The sequence below is a fragment of the Osmerus eperlanus genome, chromosome 3 (assembly GCF_963692335.1).
Source record: "Osmerus eperlanus chromosome 3, fOsmEpe2.1, whole genome shotgun sequence".
NCBI lineage: Eukaryota > Metazoa > Chordata > Actinopteri > Osmeriformes > Osmeridae > Osmerus > Osmerus eperlanus.
In genome coordinates this window covers 22,522,987-22,549,601 of record NC_085020.1, presented here as the reverse complement: position 1 = coordinate 22,549,601, position 26,615 = coordinate 22,522,987, and the positions used below count along the sequence as shown (strand labels likewise).

The following is a 26,615-nucleotide window of genomic DNA, read 5'->3' as shown; positions in this document are numbered from 1 at the left end:
GCTTTTTTTCTCTCGTAATGTGTTCATTTACTGTCTGAACGTAACCATAGGGATAAGATGTGATCGTTTTTATAAACATGTTGGAAGTTACAAGTAACAAACATAACCTAATTCAGAAAAGAAGACATCAGATTGTACTTGGATTGTACAGGATGTGAACTAACTACTGCTCTTTGCTGTTCAACAAAAATCAACATCTCAATTAATGTATTTCAGTTCCATAATAAGAAGTGACATATTGTACCTTCAAACCTGGTGTTTATTTATTATAGTTATAATGACTGACAAATATACACATCATTATATGCCCACACACACAAACACACACACTTAGAACGTTTTAATAATAGCAGTTCTTTATTAGTTGCTCCTCTGCAGAAATGTGAAATCAGCAAATTACAGAAAGGGGAAGGATAATATGCGGAAATGGTACACATACTGTACATAGAAAACACAATAATTTACTTCTTAAAATAAATCATTTCGTACAAGTAAATTTACCACTTCAATACTTTAAAAAATAATTTAGAGCTACTCAACTTGTTTGAACAAACAAATGGCTCGTCAACCTTTCAATAGTTGCCTTTTGGTTTCATGTGCAGGTGCATTGCTATACAGTACAATTCTGAGATTATTATTTGATTTGGTGGGGAAAAAAAGTTGTAGTGCAGTTAAGACAGAGCATGAAAGTGAACATTTACAGTTTATCCAGTAAATTTTGCTCTTTTTTTTTACGCATCAATCAAAGCATTTTACAGGATTACGGATTGATTTATGGTTCACATGACCTTGTCTGATGACAAGCATACAGGTTGAACTGTCATTACTATTCCTAGAGTGGGTCTCCAAGGGCAAAGCATTGGTTTGTCAGATGCATATACTTAACCCCAAAGTGCATTGTAGCTTGTCTTTACAGGATGACTATCAACTTGAGAGGAAACCTATGGCGTCAGGTGGCTGAGCGGTGAGGGAAGCGGGCTAGTAATCTGAAGGTTGCCAGTTCGATTCCTGGCCGTGCCAAATGACGTTGTGTCCTTGGGCAAGGCACTTCACCCTACTTGCCTTGGGGAGAATGTCCCTGTACTTACTGTAAGTCGCTCTGGATAAGAGCGTCTGCTAAATAACTAAATGTAAATGTAAATGTAAAATACAACCAAAGTATCATTGCTTTGTATTTATGTTTGTGAAATGGGTTCAACACAAACATGAACAAGTTCTGTTTGTTGAAGGTCTCACTCATTACCTAAGTTCTTAGGCACAGATAGATGAACAAGGCACCTAGAGCATATTGAAGCATCAACACTGTGGTCTGAATAAGCAGCTGATTACACACGGCAGATTCTAGGTCCCTTTTCTGCTGCACATTCACTGAACACGGCTCCCTTCGTTTCACTGGCTAACACAAACCTATACACAGTACAGTTCCTTCTCCGTTTACACATTAATTATCTCATCAGGAAAATGTTCAATGTGCTTTTTCCCATAAATAAAATACAATTTACATTCTGAATGAGGAGTACATTACACACACCTACAGGGATCCTTTTCATATTATAATGAGTGGGTCTGTCAAGCAAGGTGGGAAGAATCTCATCTTTTTGACCACCATGGAAACAGGAAGAGTAGAACACAAATAAAAATTCTTTTTTTTAAATAAACAACAAGAGTAATCCTAAGACACTTTTAAATAACCAGCTTTAACCAGCTATAACCAGCTATAACCAGTTATAACCACCTATAACCACCTATAACCAGCTATAACCACCTGAGAGCATCGTTAGTTCCACGGTCTGGGGAGTGTGCCTGGCGGTGGAATGTGGTGAGAGGGTGGTGAGGGAGACGGCAGGACGCTCGAGGGGTGTGTGTGTGTGTGTGTGTGTGTGTGTGTGTGTGTGTGTGTGTGTGTGTGTGGGGGGGGGGTGCCTGGCATTAGGACAAGTGAGAGGGGATGGCAGGTGTGTGCGTGGGGGGAGGGAGGGGGGTGGGGGGGGGGTTCGAAGGTGTTCCTCAGTCTGTCTCCTCACCTGCTACTCTGCGTACGGCCAGGCCCTGAGCAGGCCCTGAGCAGGACCATCAGCACACACTCAGCTGGGCGAACCCCATCAGCTTCATCTCGTCTGGGATCTCCGTGTCGTCGCACCCGGACACCTGTCCCACAGGAGCACAGTCACACATACAGGACCCACATGACAACATGCTGCCACACCTGAGCCTCAGTCCTCTAATGGGCTTTCTATAGGCTCTACGTCGCTTTGGATAAAAGCGTCACATTAGCGACATACTCAACAACGTCCAACAGAGTTCTACATGCTCTGAACACAAACAACCAGGATTAGGGGATGGATTCAACCCTCTTAAAAAGCTAAGCTTCTGGTTCCCAGATTCATATTGTTTTATACATTTTACTCATAAATCCTGATGACACACAGAACTTGAAACAAGACATTAAAAAGTGTGCCCTTTAGTAGAAGGGCTAATAGGAACTCTAAATTACAGCCCTTTCATAGATTTACAAATTTAAAAAAATTATGGTTCGAGTTCCATTACATATTTTCCATTCCGTACAGCCTACAGCAAGTGCTGCACAACAATATCATTCATTAATTTTATAATAGAACATCCTCTGTGACAGCCTCTTTAAAGCTCTTTCAGTTACTTTGAAACACTTAGTATTGCTGTATCCTGTATCTTGACAAACACAAAAATGAGGATTGTAATTACGCATGCAGTGATGTCACAGACAACTCCAAACAGCACGCTCATGTTTCACGCTGAATAAGACTCATGTTTGCTCAAAGTCTTTTACGTTCAACCAATCAAGCCAACGTATTAAAAAAGAACAAATTCATCATTAAGACCAGAGGTCCCCAAACTACAACCCACGGGCCGAATATGGCCCCGCCCACACATTTGGACCGGCCCTCTGAACAATGCCAGATATTAGTAATTAATATTTAATAAAAAAAATAACAAATAATAATCAGTTCACACTGATTAATATGCATAAGTAAGTAAATCTTTTGATTTCAATAGCAATGAATATGAAAACAGGTAATTACGATAGTAATAATGCTCTTTTATGGGCTATATATCCCTTGATATGTACGGATGTACGGTGCATAAAAAATTATAAACTAATCTAGCATAATAAATACATTTTAAATCATAATAAAATCTCCACAATAATACTGGTAGTCACTCCGGCCCATGTAATTTTCTGTTACAGACTGACCCGGCCCCACATTAAAGAAAGGAAAAATTATCTGGCCCTCGCAGAAAAAAGTTTGGGGACCCCTGTTTAAGACTCTCCTTGATATAGAGAATCCATAACTCCAAATCCTCAAAACAAAAACTAGACAGTGTAAGACTAAATGCCAGTTTTATTGAACTGACAGTTTTACCATCCAGGGAGTGCCTTGTCCTGCTAAATTTGAAACTAATTACACTGCTTCCATAACGCCACAGGAGGCCTTGTTACAGGCAACACACATTCAGATTGGTTTGACTGGCCCCCGAGAGCCAATCGATATCTCTTTTTCACTGGCCATCCCCCCACTGTAAGTGCTACAGCGAGACTCCACGGCCACGTCTGCCAGACTAGTCATTTACAGCTGATGGGGGCTGGGGCTAGGGCAGGGGCTGGGGCAGGGGCTAGGGCTGGGGCAGTGGCTAGGGCAGGGGCTAGGGCAGTGGCAGGGGCTAGGACAGGGGCTGGGGCTAGGGCAGGGGAAGGGTCTGGGGCTAGGACTAGGCCTGAGGCTAGTGATAGGGCAGGGACTGGGGCAGGCCTGGGGCAGGGGCTGGGGCTAGGACTAGGCCTGAGGCTAGTGATAGGGCAGGGGCTGGGGCAGGGGCTGGGGCTAGGACTAGGCCTGAGGCTAGTGATAGGGATAGGGCAGGGACAGGGGCTGGGGCTAGGACTAGGCCTGAGGCTAGTGATAGGGATAGGGCAGGGACAGGGGCTGGGGCTAGGACTAGGCCTGAGGCTAGTGATAGGGATAGGGCAGGGACAGGGGCTGGGGCTAGGACTAGGCCTGAGGCTAGTGATAGGGCAGGGGCTGGGGCAGGGGCTGGGGCTAGGACTAGGCCTGAGGCTAGTGATAGGGATAGGGCAGGGACAGGGGCTGGGGCTAGGACTAGGCCTGAGGCTAGTGATAGGGCTGGGGCAGGCCTGGGCCTGGGGCTAGGGCAGTGGCAGGGGCTAGGGCAGGGGCTAGGACAGGGGCTGGGGCAGTGGCTAGGGCAGGGGCTAGGGCAGTGGCAGGGGCTAGGACAGGGGCTGGGGCTAGGACAGGGGAAGGGTCTGGGGCTAGGACTAGGCCTGAGGCTAGTGATAGGGATAGGGCAGAGGCTAGGACAGGGGCTGGGGCTAGGGCAGGGGTCTGTAGCACAGGCAGGCACCAAAGAGAAGCTGGGATGACTGAATGACAGGGTCCATATTTAATATTATCAGGCACCTCAGTGTAGGATTCCTGATAGGACGTAAGAAATCAGGAAATACTGTAAGTAAATACAGGCTGTGGTCTCTGTCTCAGGGAGCCAGCATGACCTCTTACCTACCGGACCAGAAAACATCTCCCAATAGGAAAAAAAGCTATGAATTGTTCTCCAAGGGCAGATAACTATTTTCCCCGTCTAGATATGAGTGGACTGCAGTCATCACTCTCATTTCAGCCACACCGGAACGTTAAACAGCTCTCCGGATTTTATACTGCCTGGTGCATGAAGGGTGTCAACCAATAGAAATGGTCCGTACATTCACCAGGGATGGTTGCCGGGCGGACGGAGGGAGGCTAGCTAGAGCGGTCTGGTCCTGTATTAACCACTGCAGCAGGCCTGCTCTCCAGAGACGGCTCCACCAGCAACAAGCACCAGCTGTTAATAAGACTAACATGGCAGAAAGGTCAGACTGTGAGGGCCTGTGACCCCACACACAGATGTTGTTTACCTCACCCACACCTTTCCAAAGGCCACTAAGACGTATCCCTAACGTTACCCAACATCCTCGGGGATCGACACTAATTACTTTCCCAACTCTATTCCGGCGGATTGTTCGCACTCGTCCCCATGACGACGATCGATGACAGAGCGGAACCGTGAGGGTGGATTAGAAACACCGCCCGTCAGCGGAACCGTCAAGCGGAGACAGTAACCCCCCGCTGACACACCATGTGACCTGTCATGTGACCTGTCACAGACACCTGGAGGTCACGCTGGCCACAACTGCTCCTTTCGCAGCCAAACTGCTACATGAACTTGCACAAATATTTTTCATGACATGGGCTGCAAAAACATTCACGATCCTGATATACAGTATCCCTATTTATATGTTGCTACATGAGCTGCGCACATTAGCAGAGCGTGCCATTTTACAACCCAGTGCATGTACAGTATGTGGTGTACAATAGCAATAATATGTTGAACTCTGAACTCTCTCTTCATTTAAGTGGCTATCTTGAGACGTGAGGTGCTGCAGTATTCATCATCCAGACACTCACCAGTCTAAAGGTCAACACTCTGTAGGTAGCGGGGTCGTCTACAATCTTCTGAAGGTTAGCAGCAACTGTAACATCATACAGAGGCCAAGTTGACAGCGTTGCAGGGTAGACGCTTTCAATCACCACACAGCAAGTCAATACATTAATATGACGTTGGCTGATTTGACGGTTGTCACTGACTGAGCGATGCGATCCTTTCAGGAGACGTACCGTACGCTTGGGCACTTACCGACGACAACATCCAGGCCGTTGACGAGCCCAGCAGAGACCAGCTCCTGGGAGACCCCGTCAGCAGTGTCTGTGGATCACAGCACAGGCGCACACACAGGAAGACAGCAGCCAGTTAACAACAAGCTAGCATAACGTCTGGACAACCCTTACACCCCTAAGCCAAGATGTAACCCTTTCACCGCAATCCAGTATCAGGTGATGGATGAGAAGACAGGCCCTGGCAGACGGCTCACCTCTCCCAGGAGTAAACTCAAACCGGATGTCGTTCAGCTCCTTCCTCAGGTTCCTGGCGGGGGAGAAGAGGTGGTAAGCAGAAGCAATCTGTCCATCATCGAGTGACCGTGGCTCTATTTAAACTGCACAGGAACAAACAGGAAGCCTGATGTACACATAGAACATTCTAGAAACCTCCACTCAGTTCAACCCCCTCCCCATAAACACTTAATTTGGAAAGAACTATAATGAAATGGCGAATGAAGGTATGTATGAAATGTAGCCTGGCTCAGTCGTAGTCGAGGTAGTTTTACCCTGATAGAAAAAGACCACTTGCCTTTCTGTCAGGTTTCCAGAAGCCTGTGTTATTTTTTGTTGTGGTAGAAATGTCCCTTGCCTCAGGTAGCAATAGAGAAAGCATAAATTGGAGTCCAGATCAATTGGCATCGGCCATAGGGGCAGAGTGGTCTACCACTCCGCTAAGAACATGTGTCTTTGTGCACCCTGCCAGCCTGCCAGCAATACCCAGCACACAGATCAACACTCTGCCTCACTCACGCACTGCCTCACGCACTGCCTCAAACACTGCCGCACGCACTGGGATTACTTGTCAACTCTGCGGTCCGTTAGCAGATGCTGATCTGCATGGTATCGCTGTTCTGTGGGCTGAGCTCAAACAGAACAACCTAATCCCAGACTATCAAGATTATGTTCATGTACAAAATACGAAATACAGGGGAATTGTATAAATTGTATGTAGTGTACATTGTAGGTCTTTGTCAAATCGTAAAGTGATACAAAACCAAGAATCAGCGATTGTTCAAAATATCACAGACCTGATTTCTTACGATACGAACAAACTCCTGCATGAAACACTTCCGCAGAAGTACAACGTTCTTAATATTCATAAAGCCCAGGTTTTCATTCTAAAGATAGTTTGTTCCAGTTACAGTGAATTAAAATGTTTCTTACATACATGACATACAGCGTCAATTAAATGACATTGGGTGGGAAACAGCTTCAATACTTGCTAAGGGGGTTTCCAAGTACAATAACGACTGACTGAGACATGAGGGGCGTGAAGAAGGTTCTCTCGTTGTCTGAGAGAGAAAAGCAGCTCTGGGGGGGGGGGTTGACACAGGATGAACACATCGAAGGACAACTTGTTAAGGACATTTTTTTTTGTCATTTTGCCTTTCAATGGAACAGGTGAATATGACGGTAACGTCTGCCTGCTGTCTCTCCTGGAGGGTGTCACACCTGCCTCAGAGGCACACCTGCCTCAGAGGCACTCTGCTGTAGAGCAAAGACGCGCTCGCATTTCACATCTTTGCAGTTACCTCACAGTGGAAACCAGGCGGACACCTTTTCCTCCGGAGAGAACATTTGACAGCGAACCCCGGCGTTGATGAGCATGGGTGATCTCCTCGCTTAATTTACTCCTGCACAAATTATTATTATTATTCTGGAATAGACTTATTCAAACGTACATAGTTGGTGTTTTAGTAAACCATCTGTGGTGCCTTGTGTTAACAACCCCCCACCCCTGTATGCACACACACACACACACACACACTGGCAGACTGACTGACAGGGACAACAGCTTAATAAGGAAGGAGTGGACCACATCGTCACAGTCAGAAGCCCCATAGAGCTGAGTAGTAGGAGTGGATTAATTTGGTTTGTAATTAAGCGGTATAAATCCCATCCATCTTAGCGGTCGTGCAACACGCTGAGCCATATTTCAGATGAGACGAGGGTGCAAGGAAGAAGCTTCCTACATCTGCCAGGGCTGGTTTAGTTCCTACAGTTGGACTGGAAGCTGGGTAGGGGGTGGGGTGACTGTACCACATCCACTGCTGGGAATCACACATTCATGTTTCATTTCTGCAGATTTCTACATCCGAACTGGAAGAAAAGGGGGTGTAGAGCTAGCGTCGAGCAGATGGATGTGGGATGACTGATCTCTCCATCTTAGCCGCTGTTGAGCAGAAACACATGTTGTTGAGGCAGAGGAAACGGCCTGCGTGTCAGAGGGCTGCTAGGCCGGACGGCACATCTCTCTCTGCCCACTTAGTCCTGCTCGGCTCTACAGGTCTGGACCAGATGCCTGGAGAGCTGTCAGGTGACCTCCTGCGTGGAGGGAGGGGGATATTGTGGAGAACCATTTGGGCTAAGCTACAAGGATTTTAGACGTTAGGAAGTTTTGGGGTGGGAAGCCAGTTCGTTTCCAGCGAATAATGACTTCTCCAAAAGCTGACTTTGATCACCGTTTCAGTAAAGCTGGTTTCCTACGAGACAATTACTGTGCTTTACACATCCCATAATAACGCCACGATTAATCAAACAAGACGGTTCCATTTTCTCAAAAGGTCACTGCCTCAGGATCTTTCATGTACCAGGTGATGGCTGTGTCCACTGCCACTCCAAGGTGAGTGGAGAACGTGTATGTTCCCTGGTCAGATCAAGGAGGCTTGATGGAAGCCAGGACTGAGGGAAGGAGCTCGTCCAGAAGGGCTGATCTCCACCGCAGCGCATGGCAGATATGTCATCAGCACGCCCAGCATCCCATGACTCCATCTGCCACTGTTTACCTTCCCAAACACATAAGATTCCCAGGCTACAGGCCACCAGAGAGGCTGCTGATAGAACCGTGTATTGACCAGAGAGGTTATTGGTGTATTTCGGTCCAGCGCTGGACACCTCTGAGGGCCGGTTGGCCACACAATCTGAGGACTAGACAAACAGATAAGTGACCAGGAAGGCACAGCACAGGTGTGTTCTAAAGCCTTGGCTGTATTGACAGGGAGGTCATTTCTTCACACACCAACAAACACAATCAATACAAATCCGGGCTAAGTCCAGGGGCTTTGAAGTCGAAAGGGACCCTACTTCAGAGCCTCCGACTTGAAAAGACACGCATGAACAAGCAAGCTGTGAGGGCAACGGAAAGAGCTCAAGTAATTACTTTAGGTTAAACCTTGTAGGCCAATTAACACCGATTCATTTGCCGTACTCGTACAAAACACCCTTGACTTTAAACACACTGACAGTTGAAATGGGATTTAGAGAGTCATGTTTCATTATTTGTCACATTGTAATGTATTTTGTGTTGCGTCATACAAGAATGAGTCAGCATGGGTACAGCACAAACTGGAAGTGTTTTGATCAGTCATCAGTGGGTTACTGTCCTCCTGCCCGGTCCCTGATTAACACACGACCATGAGCAGATCGTGGTCAGTGGTGGTGTCATCCCCACAAACGTGCCTCCAGGGGATCCCTGGGTTTCTGATGCACTGCGTAAAAATACATTTTCAACCCATTGCAACTTCTCGACTGCGCCTTGGCCGCCGGAGAACCCCCCCCCCTCCCCCCCCCCCCGGCACCCCCCCCCTCCCCCGGCTTGGTCTAACACCTCCATCACAACACCCCCCCCCTCTCCACAGGACACGACTGATGGGATCGCAATGCCAAGAATCGTACTCTAAACATCCTTTACACCCTCATCTGTTCAGAGAGAACACTTATTAATTGATATAATTCTGTTCTCTCGAATCCAACTGTGTTTTCCCAATATGCTTTCATTATTTCTCCTAACTGACAAAGACAAACTAATCACTTGCCTAAGTGCTTCTACTTGATTGTACCGCGGAGCTCCAGAAGACATTTAGAAACATGCTTTTCCCTGTATCCCGTCTTGCTTCCAGTGTGTGGGGGTCTCCTCTAGGATAGTCGCTTCCCTGGTCTTCCTCCCCTCCAGTCTCCCTATCTGGCTTCTGTTCAGCTTAGCCTTAATCCAGTTGTCCTGCTCTCACTAAAGGGTCTGCCCTCTCCTCTCACAAGCCATACTTAAACTTGCCCTCACAGCTCAATAGCCATACTTAGATACATGTCTAAACCCGAACATCCTCTGTACCCATCCCCCGCCGCCCACACACACACACACAAACACACACACACACACGCCAGATCTTAAACTGAAGTGTTGCTTCACCCTGGCTGACGTGGTGAAGACTCCTCTCCTAGTACAGCTACACTCTATCTCTGACTGACCGCTCTCCTAGTACAGCTACACTCTCCATCTCTGACTGACCCCTCTCATAGTACAGCTACAGACCGAGGCCTCTGGCTGCAACACTGCCCTGTTCAACACAACCTGCAGCCACTTTAAAAACCTGTTGGTGGACTAATACTGTGATCCTCAAGTCTACGGCTCCTGAGTTCCAGCACATATACTGGAAGACATATTGTACCATAGAAGTCAATACAATCCAGCTAAAACCACCAGGGATTATCTGAAACACTCTGCCTTTGAAGGGGGAGAGGTGAGATAACCAGAAGGGGTTTTAAATGATGTTTCCTCTCCACAGACCCACCACTGTCCCTCCCACCGCAGTGGGAGGACCTCTGCAGGGACAGAGACCGAGGCTGGCCCGAGCTCAAGTGAAACACAACATTAACCCCCACTGCGCCCGAACACAACGGACTCATCGTACATCACGGCCGTACAAACAGAGAGGAAAACGGCCACAGTGACGGCAGCAGGAGAAATCCTGTCAGGGTTCGAGTAATTGCAGCCCGCCAGAAGCCAGCCACTCTGGCTGCCAGTTGGCTGTGTTTGTCAGTGGTGTAGGGGGCGCATGGGGGCCCGGGGAGGGCCCCCTTCAGACGTCTGTTATCTCATCGACCCAGAGCCTCATCGCCCCCCAACACTGGATTCAGCTCATCAGGGAGCATGAGGCAGACTTTCATACGTCCAGAAATACTCCTATTGTCTGCAAAGCAGCCTGCATCCTCAGAGCTGTGTGTGTGTGTGAGGGTTAGTGTGCATGCATGTGTGTATGCGTAAGGGTTTGTGTGTGTGTGTGTGTCGTGTTGGTGTGTGTGTGTGCGATAAGTCATCCACAGTTTTGCATATATTTCCACTAGAATATCCTGCTTAAACATTGTGTTTTAAATCTGCTTCCACTTTGCTGAGGGGGAAGTAAAACAGATCTAAATTCAAAGCCATAAATATAAACTGACTTCCTCCCGAGTTATGAGTGTGAAGCCCCCACACCACACTAGCCTCCAGCCCTGGTCTCTCCAGCCCCGGCCTCTCCAGCCCCGGCCTCTCCAGCCCCGGCCTCTCCAGCCCCGGCCTCTCCAGCCCCGGCCTCTCCAGCCCCGGCCTCTCCAGCCCCGGCCTCTCCAGCCCTGGTCTCCAGCCCCGGCCTCTCCAGCCCCGGCCTCTCCAGCCCCGGCCTCTCCAGCCCCGGCCTCTCCAGCCCTGGCCTCTCCAGCCCCGGCCTCTCCAGCCCCGGCCTCTCCAGCCCCGGCCTCTCCAGCCCCGGCCTCTCCAGCCCTGGTCTCTCCAGCCCTGTTCCTGGATAGCTCCAGTCCTGCAGGCTGTGGCTGGAACCCTGTGGCAGCTAATTCCGCTAATTCAGCTTGTTAACTGGCTAATCATTAGAATGGGTTGAGCTAAATGAGGATAGTAGCAAGAAGGAGGCTCGCCCAGGAACAGGGCTGGACTATAAATACTGTGTTGATTCGGAGGTTACATCAAGTCAGCCTTACCTTGCCACATACAAATAGCCAGTGACAAACGGGCCGAGTGCTGGGAGAGACCAGAGATAGTTAGATGTGAGGACAGCATCCCTGAGCTAATTCCTTCCCAGAGAAAGAAAACACAATCAGTTGGAACAGAGTCCTGGTGAATCAGTGGAGGGAGACTCCTGCCCGCCCCCAGACACCACCTCCCTGATTAGGACCAACAGATCCTCAGCCTAGCAAGATCATCTCTTTAGGACTTCAGAGATCATTAGGTCTATTCACAGCACAGACTGAATCCCAATTTAGCCGTAGCGCGCGGAGCCAGGGATAGAGAGGTGAGGAGGGGGCCCCCCAGGGAGCGGTGCTCACCTCAGTCTCAGGACCATGTTCACCGCACCTTGGATGTAGGACGCGTTCTCAAACGGCTGAACCTGCGGGCGGAAGAGTCCGGAAAAGTTGTTTATCTATCGTTAGTGCACCACAGTGGAGGACAAAGACAAACATCTCATTTAGAGTCATGGCTTGGGGATGGGCGGTGAAGGATTGGCGAGGGAAGAAACGATTTGGAAGGCAGAATCTCCTACAGTTCCACAATGCATCTGTCGGTTCTATGACTATAGGTATAAACTATGTTAATGGTTAGCACCTCCCCCACAGGAATGAGTTTTGTCGGCTGAGACGCTACGAGAGCATTCTGGAGCAGTGGCACTCATCGCCTTCATTCCTGTCGCACACAGGGGGTGCACCTCAAACTACTTTGGCTCATTTTCAAAATGACAACAGCCTGTGAGAGAAGGGAGCTGGTGCTTTTCTAGGAGCGCCTACTGGACTGGAGGGTGCCCCTGTCAGCCAGGTAGCCTTTCACTCTGAGTTATTACGCCTGAGAGGGTCGCTCCAGGAGACTGACATTCTCTCACTCACACACACACACACACACGCTCATACATACACACACACACACACTCTCATACATAGATACACACACAAACACACACACACTCACACACACAAACACACAAGGTCTCTGAATCATGACAAATCAGTGGTGCTGGTGATCCTCTCACCTGGGGATGCTGAATTGAAAGGCCTTCAATAGGAACCCTGTTGGCACTCTCCTCATTCTGCAGTGCAAAGTGAGAAGCAGACAGTCAGGCTGCAAGCAGTCCTGTTTAACGTCCTTGATCTGTCATCTCACCAGCAAACAGCGTGTGGAATAAATCTTGCTCGATATTAAAATCATTGCTCATCTCAATGCGAAACGTCAATAGAAAGCAATCAAGAGTTTGAAAATATCTTGTTTGTTTGTTAGCACACAAACAGATGCAGGTAGGGTCTATAATATAACCTACATGCATGTGGAACACTGAGGGTTTATGGTGTGGACTTTTATCAGATTTTTCTTAGATTTATTAATTCCATTAATACCCACCAGCCATTTCAATGAATAATCATGAATGGAACAATTTAAGCCTCTCATTTGTTCAAGTTTACACATTCATGAGAACTGTCACCTCAGCACTGCTACCCAGTGTGGCTTGGCTGCAATCATGTCCTTGTTTGAACAACCAATAGAGCGGTATGACTTACGTCTTGGATCTCGTCTCTGACCCTTCGTGACTGGAGGGGAATATCAAACACAGAAAAAGATCACATTCTTTGTTAAAAAAAAAATATGTAAAAATTTGTTTAACCAGACCAGTGTTTTTATTTTATTTGATATAGCCCTCTGCAAAAGAAATGCGACAGACATACAGCACTGCGGCCTGTGTAAGGTCACAGAAAAAGCTTACTTCAACAGAACATCACTAACTGCTTTTGATTTGTCACCCCTTCCTCTGTGTAATGTGGCCCCCTGTATGAGACACGTGTTAGGAGACCATATCAAAGAGCCTTTTGATCTCCGAACCTGAAGGCCTGCCCACAGTCTCCATGCAGCTCTCTTCAAACCCACATCAGCTCCCTCACCCACCCGCTCCACGGCTGCCTCCCAGAAGCCCAGTAAGACGCTCCCCCAGGTACAGGCAGAGGGACAGGAGGAAGGAGAGGACAGGAGGGAAGGCAAACAGCCTAGCACAAGCCTGGACCAGAGGCCGATACAGCATTTTACACAAGCAATCCTACTTTCTATCATTGCTATTCCTCAGCAATACCTAATAAAAAGTGTCAAAAAATCATAATAAACTTAATCATTTCAAAGTACAGTCCCTAAATTGCTTTATATTGAGTATTTGATATCTGGTATTCTCATATTGTTAACAGAAGTAAATAGTTTTAGTATGTAGTTCATAAACAAACACTTGATGATAATTAAATGGATGTAAAATAAATTGTTACCCAGTAGGGTCTATGACTTACTTTTAACCTTTTCTGCAGCTGAGATTATTCTGGAGGGAGTATTACTTTATCTGTGATTGGGAGGTCTCCCCTACCCTGCCCCGGAGGACCTACCTACCCTGCCCCGGAGGACCTACCTACCCTGCCCTGGAGGACCTACCTACCCTGCCCCGGAGGACCTACCTACCCTGCCCTGGAGGACCTACCTACCCTGCCCCGGAGGACCTACCTACCCTGCCCTGGAGGACCTACCTACCCTGCCCTGGAGGACCTACCTACCCTGCCCTGGAGGACCTACCTACCCTGCCCTGGAGGACCTACCTACCCTGCCCTGGAGGACCTACCTACCCTGCCCCGGAGGACCTACCTACCCTGCCCTGGAGGACCTACCTACCCTGCCCCGGAGGACCTACCTACCCTGCCCTGGAGGACCTACCTACCCTGCCCTGGAGGACCTACCTACCCTGCCCTGGAGGACCTACCTACCCTGCCCCGGAGGACCTACCTACCCTGCCCTGGAGGACCTACCTACCCTGCCCCGGAGGACCTACCTACCCTGCCCTGGAGGACCTACCTACCCTGCCCCGGAGGACCTACCTACCCTGCCCTGGAGGGCCTACCTACCCTGCCCTGGAGGGCCTACCTACCCTGCCCTGGAGGACCTACCTACCCTGCCCTGGAGGACCTACCTACCCTGCCCTGGAGGACCTACCTACCCTGCCCTGGAGGACCTACCTACCCTGCCCCGGAGGACCTACCTACCCTGCCCTGGAGGACCTACCTACCCTGCCCCGGAGGACCTACCTACCCTGCCATGGAGGACCTACCTACCCTGCCCTGGAGGACCTACCTACCCTGCCCTGGAGGACCTACCTACCCTGCCCTGGAGGACCTACCTACCCTGCCCCGGAGGACCTACCTACCCTGCCATGGAGGACCTACCTACCCTGCCCTGGAGGACCTACCTACCCTGCCCTGGAGGACCTACCTACCCTGCCCTGGAGGACCTACCTACCCTGCCCTGGAGGGCCTACCTACCCTGCCCCGGAGGACCTACCTACCCTGCCATGGAGGACCTACCTACCCTGCCCCGGAGGACCTACCTACCCTGCCATGGAGGACCTACCTACCCTGCCCTGGAGGGCCTACCTACCCTGCCCTGGAGGACCTACCTACCCTGCCCTGGAGGACCTACCTACCCTGCCCTGGAGGACCTACCTACCCTGCCCTGGAGGACCTACCTACCCTGCCCTGGAGGGTGTACCTACCCTGCCCTGGTTCACAGCAGCTTTGCCCTCCTCGCTCCCCTCGTCCAGCTCGTCGTCGCTCCACTCCCAGTCCCCATCCTCGGTCTTGTGGAGATGACCGCTGGAGCCAGGAACTCTTCTGACCTGGGGAGGAAGAGCACAGCCATGAACACACATCACCCACCACTCGCCACAGGCCCATCTCTAACAGCAGCGCTCACACAACTAGCTAGCTGGTCACACTCTAGTCTACAGTCAGGACCTGAGACAAGCTGAAACTCCTGCAGAAGCAAGTGGCTAGGCAGCATTGCTATCTTGGGACTGCGATTGTTCCCTGAGAAGCTTATTTTAACAGAGGATTAAACCGAGGCTTCAAAAAAGACCCAAAATGTGCAAACACAAACACACAAAGAAAAACATGAAACGCTGTGAAGTGCAGGCTCAGGGTCCTCTACATGGGACTGCGCACAGCGTCTAGACCAAGGCTGAGTCAAAGAACATGTACCCTTCTGACGGCATCAAGCTCTCTCTCCCAACCTGACACAGACACCACAGTCCACGAGCCGCTCTGCTTTGACTCCTTGAGCAAGACAAGAAAACATCAGTCCACTTTGATCAGCTCACACACACACACACGCACACGCACACACACACACACACACACCATTACACAGCTACATCCAACTAATCCATACAGTATGAACATCTAATCATTTAAAGTGTTTGATGGAGGGTCACGGGGCACTGTTTAAACACAGAGATAAAATCATCAAGGCAATGGCATTCAGTACAGCACTATACTGTCAAAATACCAGACCCATGTGTGCAAGAGAAACGGGCACACACACCACCCCAGAGCAGGCAGAACAACATTGATGTTCCAGATCGATATGTCTGTCATCTGTGTACTAGCCTGGCAAATCAGTCTGTGGGTTCAATATCAATCACCTTCTATCTGCCAACTTTCCATTGCGTGACCTGTCAGGGACTGCAGCCCAGATCCCTCGGTGTCAGCCGCGTCATATTTAATCTGCGATCGGATCGATAACGACTGACGCTCTGTCAGTGAGGTGATCAGCTACAGACCACGCCTGCCCCCTGCTGGCAGAGAATCCATCCTGCGACACTTCGAATCTGAAGAACTGGAGCTTTTTCCTTTTTCCGCAGGACGATAAGGCATGAACAATGCTATTACAGGTGTGCATGGTCCAGTCAGCTGATGCATGACCTCCATAATAAATGCTCTAGAATGTGATCTGGCAAACATTGTTTCGAAGCCTCCACATCTTTGGGCTGCAGCCGGGTATGCGCCAAGCCTACATTTAATGTTCCCCAGAGCAGAGAGATGAGGTCTGGAGGGGATAGAGACTGAGGGAGGAAGGGGGGACGAGGGGGGGCTGAGAGAGAGAGAGAGAGAGAGAGAGAGAGAGAGAGAGAGAGAGAGAGAGAGAGAGAGAGAGAGAGAGAGAGAGAGAGAGAGAGAGAGAGAGAGAGAGAGAGAGAGAGAGAGAGAGAGAGAGTGGGGGGGGGGGGGGGGGGGGGGCAGTTGGTGGTGACAGAGATTGGGAGAGGGGAATGAGGGGGAGGACAGAAAAGTGAGGGAGGTGGGGGGGAGGGAGGGGGGATGCAGAGGGGGTGAGATGGGTTGAGAGGGTGCAGTGGAGCAGAGAGTCCAGGGGAGAGGGGAGGGGGAGGGGAGGGGAGGGGGAGGCTGATGGGACTCCTGATGTGGATAGGTCACAGCGTCCTGAGATGACAGAGTTTCTGCTCCAGAGCCTGTGTCTGCAGGCCAGGGATCCGGGCTGAGGGGGTGATGTGGATGATGTGGATGACTCCCCAGGTCAAAGCGACCCTCAAACACGAAAGCAAGCCTCTCAGAGGACACAACTCGTGTGACTCTGTGGTACAACTCACCTGCAACACCAGCGCAATCAGGTGACACACACACCAATACTGTGGCTGTGTGGTGCTGTGTGTCCTGCCCCAGTGGCTGTGTTCTGTCTGTTCATCTGAGCTGACGTAAGGACTGGACCGGGAGAAGACCATCTGCTCTACCCAGCCACACGCAGCGCTTTCAAAGGCTATTATATTATTATATGATTATACTTCAATTTCAAGAAAAGATTTGGCTATTTTTTCCAAAGGTGTGTGCATGTGCAGTCCTGTGAGAGTCGCTAACCATCCTAACCCGACTCACACCTGCATCTCTATTAACTCTGATGACGCTGGATCATGGTGACTTCATGGTGACATGGCGGTCATTTTAACATGTCACCATTCTTCCCTGTGTCTTCCATTAGTTCCCGGCTGTGAGGGAATATCCATCAACTCATCCATCCTTTCATCCATCCATCTGTCCATGCATCCATCCATCCCTTCATGCATCAATCTATTCATCTATCTCTCCATTTGCCAATCTATCCATCAATACATCCATCCAGGGCATCAAACCATCCATCCGTCTCTCCATCCATCAAACCATCCATCCATCTCTCCATCAATGCATCAATCCATCCATACATCCACACATCCATCCATCTGGCAATAGGTTTAATTTCCTCTCTCTCTCTGGTTGGTGCATGAGCCTATATCAAGGGAGTCAAGTGGAGGGAATGCTGCCCTCAGACTGGGACTGGAGGGAATGCTGCCCTCAGACTGGGACTGGAGGGAATGCTGCCCTCAGACTGGGACTGGAGGGAATGCTGCCCTCAGACTGGGACTGGAGGGAATGCTGCCCTCAGACTGGGACTGGAGGGAATGCTGCCCTCAGACTGGGACTGGAGGGAATGCTGCCCTCAGACTGGGACTGGAGGGAATGCTGCCCTCAGACTGGGACTGGAGGGAATGCTGCCCTCAGACTGGGACTGGAGGGAATGCTGCCCTCAGACTGGGACTGGAGGGAATGCTGCCCTCAGACTGGGACTGGAGGGAATGCTGCCCTCAGACTGGGACTGGAGGGAATGCTGCCCTCAGACTGGGACTGGAGGGAATGCTGCCCTCAGACTGGGACTGGAGGGAATGCTGCCCTCAGACTGGGACTGGAGGGAATGCTGCCCTCAGACTGGGACTGGAGGGAATGCTGTCCTCAGACTGGGACTGGAGGGAATGCTGCCCTCAGACTGGGACTGGAGGGAATGCTGCCCTCAGACTGGGACTGGAGGGAATGCTGCCCTCAGACTGGGACTGCGGAGGCAAGCGAGGCTGCTGACGGTGTCCCTGCCCCTCTGTTATCTAACCATTCCCATCTCATGAGTTTGTGGTCTGCCACTGCAGAGAGACACCTCAGAGACCACTGTATGCATGAACGATCAGAACATCCTTTCTGCATGACTGGCATTTTACAGCAGTGGTCCATATGTGCAGGCAGCCATTCACAACAGCTTGGTCCAAAAATAAGCAACGTGTTAAATAGAAGTATCTTCTGTTGACTGTACATTCCCCCCTCTGGGGCAGAGAGCACGGTCAGGCCCGAAGTCGTTTACTGAACTTTTCTCATAATGTTTAGTCAATATCCTGGCTGTGGTGATGATGAGGGCTGTGAGCGTGGCGCTCGTTCAGGCTTTACCTTCTTCGCTCTCTGGGCGATCTTGGGAGCTCGACACAACAGCTTTTCGATCAGATATTCTCGGTTCTGCAAAAGACAAAAATCCAAAGACACATTTGAAAGATGTTATGAACGCAGACTATCAACATACCAAGACAACAGATTCCACATGGGGTCGAAATATCGTACCTTGGCCTTTTGGAAGAATTTACATTTCAAAAGTTCTGCTGCTGTCGGCCTAAAAACCAAAAACAGACTTATTACAAGGACTGTTTCATCAGATGCCCTCTACACCCAGACAGCTGTATCCAGGAGAAGGCCTCTACACCCAGACAGCTGTATCCAGGAGAAGGCCTCTACACCCAGACAGCTGTATCCAGGAGAAGGCCTCTACACCCAGACAGCTGTATCCAGGAGAGAAGGCCTCTACACCCAGACAGCTGTATCCAGGAGAGAAGGCCTTTACACCCAGACAGCCGTATCCAGGAGAAGGCCTCTACACCCAGACAGCCGTATCCAGGAGAAGGCCTTTACACCCAGACAGCTGTATCCAGGAGAAGGCCTCTACACCCAGACAGCTGTATCCAGGAGAAGGCCTTTACACCCAGACAGCTGTATCCAGGAGAGAAGGCCTCTACACCCAGACAGCTGTATCCAGGAGAGAAGGCCTCTACACCCAGACAGCTGTATCCAGGAGAGAAGGCCTCTACACCCAGACAGCTGTATCCAGGAGAGAAGGCCTCTACACCCAGACAGCTGTATCCAGGAGAGAAGGCCTCTACACCCAGACAGCTGTATCCAGGAGAGAAGGCCTCTACACCCAGACAGCTGTATCCAGGAGAGAAGGCCTCTACACCCAGACAGCTGTATCCAGGAGAGAAGGCCTTTACACCCAGACAGCTGTATCCAGGAGAGAAGGCCTCTACACCCAGACAGCTGTATCCAGGAGAGAAGGCCTCTACACCCAGACAGCTGTATCCAGGAGAGAAGGCCTCTACACCAAGACAGCTGTATCCAGGAGAGAAGGCCTCTACACCCAGACAGCTGTATCCAGGAGAGAAGGCCTCTACACCCAGACAGCTGTATCCAGGAGAGAAGCACACCTCTTGGCAGGCTCCTTCTGAAGGCACAGCGTTATCAGCTTCCTAAAGGATTTGCCGTATTTCTTCAGTAGCTCTTTGTCTTCCACACCGGTGTCTAAGGTGGGAGGGTCGTTCTGTAAGGTGAGCATTAAGACCTGGGAGGAAGGAGAGGGAGGGGTCAGAGTTCAATGTTGCATCAACAAAGGCCACAGTGTTTTTCTTTTTCGATATTGCTCTTTATTTTTTACATTTTACTATTTCTTTTTTGCTTTTTATATTTTTGCTCATTTTGCTGCTTGTGTTTTGACATTTTTTCCCACTATGTAGCTGTCACTAGCCATGTCACAAGAATTTCACTGTCCAGAATGAACCTGTGTTGTCCTGCGCACATAACAATAAATCTTTGCCTTTTACTTTGAATACCGTGACCACAACACTCCAACTAGCATGCTAACTCCTACAACTTGTGGTTATAGTATAGTGTACTTTCCATAACTAGCGAAGTCTGTACTCACTTTCATGGGAGGGTAGCGGTGGTAGGGTGCGGAGCCGGTGGCCAACTCGATAGCCGTGATGCCAAAACTCCAAACGTCGGCTTTGAAGTCGTAGCCTCGTACCTGGGAACATTGTTGGTATTGGTGGATCGGCTTTCATATTAAAGTTGTCAACACTTGACATGAAGTTTGAATTAACTACAATGTAACTACCGGTACATGGCAATAGCTACCAAAACAACACTGTAGTTTCAAAGTAACTTCCATGTAGTCATGCTTCATATCACGTTGGCGGTACAAGTTATAACACAGTAACTGACACTTAGTATGGAGGTTGTTGGGCTTTCCAGGGATATGCAGATGTTAACATTGATCTTGTTTTGGTAAAACAAGTCTGACTCGCCTTTCCCACATCCACTTACCCCTTACATACTTCCCTCATAAAGTGCCTTGTTACCCTTTTGACTTAATCTTACCATTTAATTAAAATGTTTAGCCTTTTTCGGCTTTATTTATAGAAACAGTTTGAGAAACAGGAAATCAGAGGGAGAGACTAGAGCGCACATGTGCGGGCCTGAACGCGGGCCCCAGTGTTAGGGCCTTTACCTTCGAGGAACGCAGTCTTGCCCACTGAGATGCACCTCCAGCATGGTTTTTACCACACTTATTGCTCTGTCGTTACATGGTAGTTCATTTAACCTTCATGTCAAATGTTGCTAAAGAGGAGCTAGGGAGTCAGATGGCTGAGCGGTGAGGGAGTCGGGCTAGTAATCTGAAGGTTACCAGTTCGATTCCCAGCCGTGCCAAATGACGTTGTGTCCTTGGGCAAAGCACTTCACCCTACTTGCCTCGGGGGAATGTCCCTGTACTTACTGTAAGTCGCTCTGGATAAGAGCGTCTGCTAAATGACTACATGTAAATGTAAAGAGTTCATATGGGAGCTCCATTCAGCCTAGCGTAGTCTCACCTGCTCCATTCAGCCTAGCGTAGTCTCACCTGCTCCATTCAGCCTAGCGTAGTCTCACCTGCTCCATTCAGCCTAGCGTAGTCTCACCTGCTCCATTCAGCCTAGCGTAGTCTCACCTGCTCCATTCAGCCTAGCGTAGTCTCACCTGCTCCATTCAGCCTAGCGTAGTCTCACCTGCTCCATTCAGCCTAGCGTAGTCTCACCTGCTCCATTCAGCCTAGCGTAGTCTCACCTGCTCCATTCAGCCTAGCTTAGTCTCACCTGCTCCATTCAGCCTAGCTTAGTCTCACCTGCTCCATTCAGCCTAGCTTAGTCTCACCTGCTCCATTCAGCCTAGCGTAGTCTCACCTGCTCCATTCAGCCTAGCGTAGTCTCACCTGCTCCATTCAGCCTAGCGTAGTCTCACCTGCTCCATTCAGCCTAGCGTAGTCTCACCTGCTCCATTCAGCCTAGCGTAGTCTCACCTGCTCCATTCAGCCTAGCGTAGTCTCACCTGCTCCATGACCTCCGGGGCCATCCAACATGGCGTGCCCACAAACGTCTTGCGAACTTTGTTCCTGGTCATGTCTCCTCCGGTTGCCAGAAAGGCACTCACCCCGAAGTCTTTGAAAATATTACATTAAAACCGTTTTGTTGCATATTAAAAGAAGTTTGGTAGCTATATTGGTATCAGTGTTGTTATTTTCAATCCCCATATTCGAAAATAAAAGTTAGCTTTATGCTAAAACAATATAACAAAAATATGATGTATCTAAGATTGTATAACATTTTATGTATCTTACCAATATCACTATGTCAGGTTTGAGAGGTTATTACAGATAATAATAATCACTTTATTTTGCAAATATTAGAGACACATTGAGAGTAATCTGGAGGCACACACCTGCAATCTGAACAGAACCGTCCTCTCCTAACAGGATGTTCCCAGCCTTCACATCCCTGAGGACAAACAGCAAAACCAGCAGGGTCACGCACACTATCTAAATGGAGCAGCATTGATTGCATGCGTGTGAATTATGTTTCACCCAGTTGCTATTTAGTCCACTGCCCAAAGGGCTGCTCGTATTCTAGAAATCTATGACCTTGACACAAACAGGAAGTTGAAAGAATGCCATTTCTGTGCTGAAAGTGGACGACAGTGTTACAATTTCTTTTGAGGATGACTTTGAATTGATGGTCCAGCAAGTTGCAGCAAGTTGCAAGTACACATAATGACATGTTTGGTCTTTTGTGCCGCTGATGACACAGCACGTTCTAACAGCTGATTACCTGTGAATCTTGATTACCTGTGGATCTTGATTACCTGTGGATCTTGATTACCTGTGGATCTTGCTTACCTGTGGATCTGGCCGTTTCTGTGCAGGTAATCCAGCCCTTCCAGAACCTCTTTTAAGATGGTGGCAATTAGGATTTCATCTAACACCCCGTTTCGGTGCTCCTCTTTGCTGGTGTGCTTAATTATATCCAGCATGGATCCTGAACAAAAACACACCCAGGATGCCAGCATTCAGATCAGCCCCTTAGCACTGATCCATATCCCCTGTTCCTGTCAGGGTTTCATATCCTGGTAACATCAACACTAGACTCCTTGGAGATTACTCTTTAATACTAGTGTGGATTGTGTGATATGTGAAATTGATTGTTGCTACATCACCTACAACACTTACCCCAAGGTCACAATTTAATATGTATTTGTACATTAAATAAACATGTGCTTTTTCTCTCACCGGAGACAGTTTTTGCTCCTATCCTGTCTGAGAAGCTCACCTCCACTCAAGAGCTTCATGACCAGCCAGAGTTCATCCTTCACCACAAACGAGGTGTAGTAGGTGACCACGTTAGGGTGGTGGCACTGGCTCATCGCCTGGATCTCTTTCTGGAAGAGCAGGAGGTTCACAGAACATCCAAAAACAACAGCTTTGACAACCATTTTAATTAACGAAGTTGGCTTGTCAGTCATTCACGTTTTCATTTTGTTATGTGTTAATTGAGAATTGTGCTATACCTACTGTTAGAAAACAAATAATATAAATAGAAAATAATATATTATTTAATAACAACTACTTGATAGAATAAAACAACCGTCTTGCACACAAGAAAATGCAGAAAAAGGCCAGAAAGGGAGAAGAGAGGCTGTATTGAGTGTAGTTCTCACCAGCAGCTCATCCATGCTGGTCTGGCATTTCTCCAGGTTAATCCTCTTGATGGCTACTCGCTCCTGTCTGGGACTGCAGAGAGCAGCCTGGACTACGGCTGTGGCCCCGCTGCCTGCACACACACACACGCACACGCACGCACGCACACGCACCAATTACAAAACAAGCCAGGAGAAGACGTAGAATAGTGTATCAACACACACACGCTGCAGTCTCACATACATGTTACTGTGCTCTTCATGTGTGCATTCAGGTCATTCATACATGTTACTGTGCTCTTCATGTGTGCATTCAGGTCATTCATACATGTTACTGTGCTCTTCATGTGTGCATTCAGGTCATTCATACATGTTACTGTGCTCTTCATACGTGCATTCAGGTCAATTCAGTGACGTAACCAAGGTGAAAGTATTTTTCACCAAAAACATGAAACATGTCCAACAGTGTATCGCACCACAGTGGTAGCAAAGTGAGTTTGATAGCAACTAGGCTATGGTAAGCAACGGAACCCCTTATTTCCAGAAAAGAGCTGTGATATGGGACACATGGTGCACACCATGACAACGGGTGGGGACAGATAAGGAGCGGAACCCAGGCGATCTGGCTGCTTAACAGTTGATTATGAACACAGAGCAGATGACTGACTACCCACCTTATCAGGACTGATATGGTTTTAGCTGTCAGCTCATCCACATGCAAACCCAAAGGGTATCTCAAAATACGTCAAATGTTATCTTCCAGTTGTTAATAATGTTTTCCTTTAGCAGACGCTTGTATCCACGGTGACGTACAGTACGGGGGGGATGTGAACCTGTGACCTCTTCATTTGCAGTGAAATGCTCTAACCACTGAGCTATATGTCCTCCATGAGTTATGACCTCCACTATATTACAGTTCCATTCTCATAATGAGCAAACGTGTTTACTTACTCACTCGAACCCCCTACTTAGGTGAAAATAACCTTTTAATATGAGAAATCATGACAATCAATGTGTTTATTCATGAACTTGAATGACAGCCATTGTTGTCTGAGGGGAGTGTGTGCTGATCGTGGGAGTGGATACACTGACCAGTGAGCACCCTGTTTCTGTGAACTTATACACAAATAGTCGGACACAAAACTTTGTGGGATGGAACTCTGGAGTTTAGAATACAATACAATGACTGACATTTTCTTTTTTTACCTAAACATGCAAAAGTGTGTCCATAGTTCTGCATTTTCTTATGATGTACATGTTTGAATATAGTCAGTTAACAGAAAATGGTGTGTCTGTCAATATCAATACAACCCAATACATTTGTTTGTGCACAATGCACAAACAAATACTTAAAAAAATCTATGAGAAAATAAGCATAGGCCTCTTATAAGAATACGTATGAAAGCCAAATTAAAATAACGAGCAAATTAAATAAAGTAGGCCTATACTAATCTGATAAAATATGGAATATTATATGTCCTGTGTGTAACAATGGCTCCTCTGTGTACATCAGGATGACATGCAATTCAATACCTTCTCCTGCTCTACCGAAAAATACCATGCCCTTAGCGGGAGGTTTGTGATTGCGTGCATGACTGAGACATTAGCCTACCTGCGATTTCCAATTCCCATCCTTGGTTGATCATGAGGTTTTGTGGTTACATAGCGGCCTGCCTCTATGTGATTTCAGACTATTACTGGACACGTGCCTTAAAAAACATCGCTCGTCATAGAAGAAACCCCTGCATTAGTGCATTAAAATAACATCAAACGAAATTGTCATTTCCACCCACATGTTACAGGATTTAACAATAACCATAATCTAATTGGTTAGATATTTTTATGATGAAATATAGCCTACTCTCTACTAAAACCATAATAGTCTACAGTAACATCCGCATAGCAAAGCATAGGACGCTGTTGAATATGAAAACGCCGGTAGGCCCTCGTCGTCATTAACAACTGATGGTCGGCAGAGCCACACAAAATATAACATATTTCGTCAGATTACGTTTATATTAAAGTACTAACCTATGACTTCCTGCAACTCGTAAGACTCCCTGGTAATTGGCCAGCTCGTTGTCAGCAGTGGTTGCGGATTTTGGACAGCAGCCGGAGATTCGCCTTGCTCCGCCATGATGCTGCTGCCGTCGAGCTACTTAGCGACCTCACACTGTAAAATTTCCCCTCACCTCCTGACTACAGAAGTGTCAGCTGCCGCTGCAGGGAATCACTACGCCCCATGATGAAATACCCGGAAAATAACGGATCCTCTGAGGAACTTTCCCATCTCCACGTTCTCCGCATAGTTTTCATCAACCGCGTGCGATTAAACATGTACCATAATAAACATGCGATTCTCGTCCTTTTTTTCGTGTGCTGCTGTAGGCTATTAGCTATTGGCTGTGCTGTATTTATTGCATCCACTTATTAAGTAAGCTAAAAGCCTACTATGCATTGAAACAATTGATATGTAAACTTTTTTTTAAAGACATCGTAATTTTGTATGGGGCAGCTTTATAAAAATATATTTTCAAAAACGTTTAACATTATCTCGATTTTTGTAAATATTGGGTTAATCGTTATTTCATTATTTCATAAATATAATTATGAAATCTTCACTTCCAATAGACCAGCAATTGCATGTTTTTCTGCCTATAAAGATATACAGCAAATTGAACTGGATCACATGCCAATTTTCTTTCACGAAGTCACAGTGGCATAATGATTTAATTTGACATTTGCAGCAAATTGCAACTATTTCTGTTTGAGTGGCTATGCCATATTTTTCCACTAGATGGAAGTCTCTAACCTTCTCACGTCATCCACTCCCCTATGCATGTTGTTTAAGTTACAGAACCAGTGTTGGGTAGCCTTGGCAATAGAGCTATAGTTATACATATATACAGTAGCCTATATGGAGGTTAGGAATACGAATGTATGGCAGGATTCTGCCTATGACAGCTACATGTCATTTGTATTTATTTGATCAAGATTTATTTGATCCATATGGACATTACAATTTTGATCAAATAAATCTATTTTTATTATGGCTATAATCTTGATCAGATAAATACATTTTCTTATGGCTGGCATAGGCAGGATCATGTCGTAAAATGTGACCGCCAGTAGGTGGCATATTCTAACAAGTATTTCCAAGGCTGCTGCTCAGAATTGCTTTACAGTAGAAAAAGGCTGGTTAAGCTCTGATATTGCATGTCATGTTCAGTGTAATGCACCAGGATCCATAGTAATAGTCCGGCAACATGATGAACGAAATAGTTTATTTTTATTAATCTATCCCATAAATAGCTTTTTATTCAGATTACAGTATTT

At 47.9% G+C, this 26,615-nt stretch overlaps 1 protein-coding gene across 1 annotated transcript; it reads right to left on the bottom strand.

Moving 5' to 3' along the window:
• Window positions 1-670: 670 nt before the first annotated feature.
• stk39 (serine threonine kinase 39) lies at window positions 671-25,656 on the bottom strand. Its single transcript, XM_062457943.1, has 18 exons — window positions 25,311-25,656; window positions 23,301-23,413; window positions 22,913-23,021; window positions 22,483-22,621; window positions 22,029-22,084; window positions 21,639-21,748; window positions 20,200-20,301; window positions 19,706-19,839; window positions 18,792-18,840; window positions 18,624-18,689; window positions 15,080-15,202; window positions 13,065-13,094; window positions 12,542-12,598; window positions 11,847-11,908; window positions 5,963-6,015; window positions 5,728-5,796; window positions 5,499-5,563; window positions 671-2,148 (listed from the first exon to the last, which is right to left on the bottom strand). The coding sequence occupies exons 1-18, from the start codon at window positions 25,414-25,416 to the stop codon at window positions 2,074-2,076; spliced, it is 1,518 nt and encodes a 505-aa protein (XP_062313927.1). The 5' UTR covers window positions 25,417-25,656; the 3' UTR covers window positions 671-2,073.
• Window positions 25,657-26,615: the final 959 nt, after the last annotated feature.

What these genes read in the sequence shown, in the direction of transcription:
- stk39 (XM_062457943.1), bottom strand. Translation starts at nt 25,416, where the DNA reads ATGGCGGAGCAAGGCGAATCTCCGGCTGCTGTCCAAAATCCGCAACCA. An exon ending in CGAGTTGCAGGAAGTCATAG is followed by an intron (nt 23,414 to 25,310) that starts GTTAGTACTTTA and finishes GTGTGTGTGCAG; the next exon opens with GCAGCGGGGCCACAGCCGTA. An exon ending in AACATGGTCCTGAGACTGAG is followed by an intron (nt 6,016 to 11,846) that starts GTGAGCACCGCT and finishes CTCCCCCGCCAG; the next exon opens with GAACCTGAGGAAGGAGCTGA.